The following is a 7,104-nucleotide window of genomic DNA, read 5'->3' as shown; positions in this document are numbered from 1 at the left end:
GAGTCTGAGACATGCGTGGGATTAGGTTAATTGATGATACTAATTTAAGGATGAATAGTTATCTGTTTCTATATTTTTATCTAATTTTTTTTTAATCTTTGATGCTTATATACCTCATTATTTTATATTCATAATTGCCACATCTTTTTTAATCACACATTAATATTCTATCTTTTATTACACAAATATGTATTATACTTTATTCTTTCATGAGTTACTTACAAGTTTCTCTTTGTTCACAGCCATTGACATGTTGAAGAGGTTAACACGTGAGAAGCAGATCGAAATTGTGTTGATATCTGGTGAACGCAGTAACCGGGTCATTGCAGCAGATTTCAATGCAAGACACCCTACGAGACCACCCATCTCCCATGCTACAGTCAGCAAACTGCTTGCTAAGTTTCGTGAAACTGGTTCAGTGTTGGATTTGCCAAAATGTGGACGCAAGAAAACTGTCACTAATGAAGAAACATCAGTGGCTGTCCTAGCTTCATTCAGCAAGAGCCCACAGCGTAGCACTCGCCGCATGTCACTGGAGAGTGGCACTAGTCGAACATCCCTTCGGCGGATATTAGCTACTCACAAATGGCACTCTTACAAACTCCAGCTACTGCACCATCTCAACGAGGATGACCCAGATCGGCGCACAGAATTTGCAGAATGGGCAAAACAAAAATTGGAACAGGACCCTCAGTTCACGCAGAAGATTTTGTTCAGTGATGAGGCAAACTTTTATGTGAATGGTGAAGTTAACAAACAAAACCACTGCTATTGGTCTGACACTAACCCACATTGGATGGATCCCTCCAAGACTGTTGGACCAACAAAAGTGATGGTTTGGTGTGGTATATGGGGTACAACGACAGTGGGTCCATTCTTCATCAATGGAAACCTCAAGGCCACTGGATATTTGAAATTGCTACATGATGATGTGTTTCCCTCTTTATGCACTGAAGCTGGCACGTTCCCTGAGATTTTCCAGCAGGATGGTGCACCACCACATTATGGGTGCCAGGTCCGAGCATTCCTAGATGAACAGTTTCCTGGAAAGTGGATTGGTCATCGTGGGCCAGTTGAATGGCCCCCAAGGTCTCCCGATCTGACCCCCTTAGACTTTTATCTTTGGGGTCATCTGAAGGCAATTGTCTATGGTCTGAAGATATGAGATGTGCAGCACCTGAAACTACGGATACTGGATGCCTGTGCTGGCATTTCTCCTGTGGGGTTGCTATTAGTGTGTGAAGAGTGGAAGAAGAGGGTTGCATTGACAATCCAACACAATGGGCAGCACATTGAACACATTTTATAAGTGGTCAGAAACTTGTAAATAACTCATGAAAGAATAAAGTTATGTTGAAACCAAGCACACCATTGTTTTTCTTGTGACATTACCAATAAGTTTGATGTGTCACATGGCCCTCTTCCTATTGAAAAAACAAAAGTTGTATCCAAGATGGCCGACTTCTAAATGGCCACCATGGTCACCACCCATCTTGAGGAGTTTGGCCCCTCACATATACTAATGTGCCACAAACAGGACTTTAATATCACCAACCATTCCCATGTTATTACGCTGTATCCATAGAAATGGCCCACCCTGTAGAATAGAGTCTTGAAACAAAATGCCACACCCATACAACACAAGCCCCCGCCTTAGGAATGTTTGGGGGATGCTTCCTGCGCTGCGCTGTAGATGGCACAGCAAGGTACAGGATATTTAAGGTGTTTGGTAAAGGCCAGCCAAGAGTAAAACATCTCCATAGAAACTGCAAAAGTAGGGAGGAGTCGTTTTTGTTCTGATTACGGGGAGATGTCCGCTCCAGGAGATTTAAGATGACCCAAGGGCCGGACCCAGCTCCAAATAAGGGGAGAAGCCAAGTCTGAACCATGACTTTTAACCATTCATATTACTATTCTGTTTCTGTGTCTCATAATAAAAGTGTTTACTGCTTGGGTACGGTGCTCTTTTTCCTTTTGGCATGCTGAACAAAGGAGGAGACACAGTGCTGTTATTAACTTGAACCTTTATATTAATACATTTTGAAAATGTATACTTTGGGTTTACTCATTTTCTCTCATAAGAAAAATGAACCCAATTCAGGGCTCCAGGATGGATGGATGGAATCTTGATATTTGTTTAATTATATTATTTGCTTTATTATTAGGTTATAGCATCACCACAAAACTACAACAGCTGCTGGGGCAGCACAGGCGTAATGTTACAATACAACCATCTGTCTCACCTTCCATTCTCAAACCGTGGATGGTTCACTTGTTAGTTAAGTGAGCTAAACATTACACTATGGACCCACTCACCAGATGTCTTGAGGTGATGATTATATCTGCCCCTTTGTATTTCTTCATATTCATTTTCAAATTAAAAGTCCTTTACTGTTTTAGTGAACAAAAGCTCTTAGTTTTGTAACAGTAGATCTGTTTTGTGTATTTGTCAAATCCTTTTTACTGATAAAACGAAACAGTACATATAAATATCTAACTACTTGCTAGTTGCCATGTTATGCCATGTATGTATGTGGGTGTGTGTGTGACAGGGGAAACCAACAAGCTCCAACTTCATCAAGTGAGTGGATATAGTCATATACATGTGCTTCAGAGACATACCTAATCATTCTTCGCATTACACCTCAGCTCACCAGGTTATGGCCTTACCTTAAATTGGTGTCTAAGTCTAAACAGGAAAAGAAATAGTTTTTGAATCGTTTCTGATTTCTAAGAGAAGTCCAATGATCAGGCTCAGATGTGGGTTTAAAAAGTTTGTTATTTACAGTTTTCAGTTGTAAACAAGTTTTTTTGCTACAGATTTCTAAAATATTTGTGTTTTCTTGTTTTTATGACTGGTAGTCTATTGCATTAGTTAAACACGCTACTAAACTCTGTGTTTTTTGTGTTTATCAATGAATATTTCTGGAAAGTTAGATATCATTTGAGGGAAATCTGTGTAATTTTATTTATTATTCTAAAGTCATAGATATAATTGACTGACCTACACAGGATTTCAGGACTAACTCTAACCCCCGGCTTCATCACACTCATTTTAATTTACCTTTTGACTTTTTGATGAGCTGCCTCAGCGATGTACACTTGTAATAAAATTATGTCTGTAAAAACAAACAAAAGAACAAACTAAGGTATATGTAAACATTTGATGGTTACATTCACGTGTTCCTACATTTCTAGAGTCTGAACCGACACACGTATTGTCTGTCTCACACAAAAATATGTAGAATCACTTTATTTCTTCCATGTGTCACCAATAGGTTGGATGCCAGTTTATTTTCAGGGACAAGAAGTAAATGTGCTGAATGCTTTACCTCTCTATGGTGAAAATGAAAAGTATTTTTCGGATATCAAAAAATGTTCTGTGTGATGATGTGGCAAATGTATTTATTTTTTCTGTGGATGAAAATACAGTAAAATAACTGCAGTGCTACAACAACAACAGTCTTTTTAAGACTCTTTTTTTTCCCACACTCTTTCGAACAGGAAGTCTGCAAATCTTGAGATGCATCACCTTTCAAAGGTTAACTGTATACCACAGACTTCCTGGACCTGAGAAAGGGATGCGTACTTGACTCCACAAAGTGCTGAGATCACTTCCACTTCAGTGCTATTATATTGACTTTTCCTAGACTCTGAGATTCAGCTCATCAAGCTAAAGGATATTTTGGCCATGGTCTTACAATTTTGTAATACTGAGAAAATACAGATATTTGTGGATAGTGGTTTAGCAGATATAATAACAGAATATATTATGTATATATATATGATAAAAACAAATATATGATTAAAATAAAGAATTATATTGGTTAAACATGAAATAACGTAAACTGTTTCATGGTAAATTAGTATGAGATCACAAATTATAACAATACCAAATGAAAAGCTAATGTTGACTCAACCTAACTTTGTGTCATGGTCCTGAGTCTGTTGAATCAGTGTTTTTGTTTGGATTAAGAGTGTCTTATGTTATGGATAAATTCTTATTCGGAATTGCTATTACTTAGGTTCTGGTTTCTGTGCTCCCTCTGTTTAGTGTCTGTGTCTCTGTGCCTGCACTGAAGTTATCCCTGTCCTTGTGTTCCCTGTGTACTGTGTCAGTATCGGGTCTCTGAGTCTGTAAGTTCTGTTGGTGTGCTTCCTGTTTTACTTTGAAGGTACGTGTCTGTATTCTGTGTTGCTTCCCTTGTCTCATCCTGTGCAATTAGTCCCAGCTGTGTTTCCTTTCTGTGTCCTGTTTGATCACCCCACTGTGTATTTTAGTCCCGTCATGGCCTGAGATTCAGTTTCAAAGCTGCTACTACATCCCTTGAGTTTTTGCAGCCTCAATAAAGCTGCCTTCTTTAGTTCACTCCTTCATTGTCCATGAGTCCAGCATTTGGGTCCAATCTCCTGCCTGTCACACAGCGATTCATGTCCCTTTCTGTCCAATTGTTGTGTGCTTTTCATTGTATTCCAGCAGATTATTGTTTTTCACTTTATATAATGTCTATTCAAACGGTTTTTGTTTTTTGTTTTTTACAGAAAAGATGTTTCTACATAACCATCGGTCATATAAAAAGTTTCTGGGCAACTGCACCTCATTGTCTTAACTGGGGAGATATGACTCGGAAATTTCACTAAGAAACAAAACACAAGGATACAAAATGCAATAACTAAGTTTACTAATAAACCCCACATCATAAAAACAACACAGGGTCAAATAATTACTTCACACTGTGTGACACACGCACACACACACACGATAAAAGCCTTGAAATTGATTGCCGGGTGCAACATATGACACATGGAGCAGTTCCTATTTTTTTTTGTAATTAGATAAATTTGATATGAGATATGCAATTTTACTAAAGGCACACTGGGAGAGAAAAACAATTAACAGGGCAAATAACATATGCAAGAAAATCAACTGAGTAGCTAGTACATTGTTCTACGTGATATGAGGTTTTCCATTCTAACCTGCAATAACTTTAAATAACTCCTAAACTTCACATCAACAAATGCATAACAGATGGGATTCAGGCAACAGTGGGAGAAAGCAATGAGCCTGCAAGCATAGAATGCATAGTCAAGCTGGGTGCTTGCTTCACATTCAACTAATGACGGGACCACATGAGCAGGCAAGACCCTCAAAAAGATTACAACATTGTACGGCACCCAGGCACTGAAGAATAGAGCAACTCTGCAGAAGACTAATTTGACTGCTTTGTTCTTCGTGTGAGATCTTGTTCTTGTGATTCTCACAATTATTATGAAGCAAAAAGTCATGACTGCAAAAGCAACTAGGAAGAAACCATTCTGTTGGATGACACCAATGGTTTCCCACAGTGGATCAATATATTCACAGCCCTGTGACTCTTTATCTTTGTGGTGGACCTTGGTGATTGAGCTGAAGAGGAGGGAGGGCATGGCTGCTCCAGTGCTGATTATCCAAATCAGGACAGACAGAAACACCCCGATGGAGTGTTTCGGTGTGCTGAGGTCAGACAGAGGATGGACCACAGCCAGGTATCTGTAGATGGTCATGATGGTCAGGAAGAGAATGCTGCTGTAAAACCCAGTGAAGAAGATAAAAGTCACAACTTTGCAGAGAATTTCAGAAAACACCCATCCCTGGACGTGGTAAATGGCCCAGAAAGGAAGACCGATGGTGAAGACGAGGTCAGAGATGGCCAAGTTGAGGATGAAAATGTTGGTCAGAGATTTAAGTTTTTCATACAAAGCCAGGATTATGAGGACAAGAATGTTTCCGACCAGGCTCAGTGTGATCACAACAGAGAAAATCGGAATGGCAAAGGATCCAAATATCACCACTCCACTCTTATCACAGATTTCATCCTCGTAGTAATAGTCATAGCTGAAGTTACCATAGGTTAAATTGGCTGGATTTGCCATTTCTGTCACACAGGAATCTAGGAGACAAGGGTATGACTTTAATGACACGTTGCAATGGATTTCTCTTTATAAATACAAAAGAGTATTGTAAAGACAATAAATAAATAACGTACCTCTTGCTTGATGAAATGCCAAACGTCTGTTGGTTGAAACGACTTCTGCGGTTATTTTATTATGTATTTATTTATTTTTTGCAGTAGTACGTTGGGATGAGACACTCGATGCTGACGTTTCTGCAGTGTGTCGAGCTACTTAAGCGCCGATGTTTCTAAACACTACTTCCAAGTGTGAGTCAAACACCCGCATCACGTGACCGTGTGGCGACGTGGTGCTAAACGCAGATTTTGGTGCGTTTAGCCAGGCTTTCAACAGATGACTTACCTTGACATGAATGACTGAATTCACGTTTTAATACCATCTCAACTGTTTGCACACGCGCATGCATAAGGGTAAATAACTGTGTCGTTATCATTTTTGCCGTGTTGTGAAAACTAGTGTGGACTTTCCGCCCACTTAATTACACAAATTAGTACAAATGAGAAAAAGAGGCGAACTGCTGGGTGAGCGGAACGAACTCAGATCAGCGGAGAGAGCGAGAGCGGCACATTCATTAAGTTACTGTAATAGAAACCTGCTGTGCTTTCAAAGAGCAAAATAAAGCAGGAAATCATTTTCAGCTCTTTATCCCATCTATTCTCTTTTTCTCGACTTTCAACAGAAAATATAAAATATTTTGCTGCATTAAGCGACTTCATCTTGAGCCAGAAACTGTTGGAAAAAAGTGTGAAAGCCTAAAGACAATACAAGAAAAGACACATTAACCTTCACATACACCTCCTTTTTTAATTGTCACTGACACATGTGTTGTAAATATCTCACAAACAAAGGTAGGTGAAATCAAAACCTGAAACTCAGACTGAGTCATCCGCGGCAACAGAAATGACAAATAAAGTGAGGGGAGGCTTCTTTATCCTCCGATGAGCCACTTCTGCACCATTCAGATTTAAAAAGGAATTGACCAGTGTGAAATGGACTGTTGTAATTGGTCAGAATAAGCATACCATAACATAATGAAACGGATCTTTTAGTTATTTAGAAGGAAAGCAAATGTAGTCTTGTCTATTTAAATATTTATCTTTGAAGAAACTGTGACCAAACCAATAAAACCAAAAAAATAAAACAACAGGGCAG

General features: G+C 39.1%; 1 protein-coding gene across 1 annotated transcript; it reads right to left on the bottom strand.

Moving 5' to 3' along the window:
- Positions 1-4,774: 4,774 nt before the first annotated feature.
- On the bottom strand, positions 4,775-6,152 carry LOC146546397 (chemokine XC receptor 1-like). Its single transcript, XM_085264790.1, has 2 exons — positions 6,027-6,152; positions 4,775-5,930 (listed from the first exon to the last, which is right to left on the bottom strand). Exon 2 carries the CDS (start codon positions 5,911-5,913, stop codon positions 4,936-4,938), a length of 978 nt encoding a protein of 325 aa, XP_085120916.1. The 5' UTR covers positions 5,914-5,930; positions 6,027-6,152; the 3' UTR covers positions 4,775-4,935.
- Positions 6,153-7,104: the final 952 nt, after the last annotated feature.

Source organism: Mchenga conophoros, linkage group LG23 (assembly GCF_057382185.1).
Source record: "Mchenga conophoros isolate Kocher_MC1m ecotype Shallow Benthic linkage group LG23, M_conophoros_male_GT1.1, whole genome shotgun sequence".
NCBI classification, from domain to species: domain Eukaryota; kingdom Metazoa; phylum Chordata; class Actinopteri; order Cichliformes; family Cichlidae; genus Mchenga; species Mchenga conophoros.
This window is presented reverse-complemented; position numbering and strand designations above follow the sequence as displayed.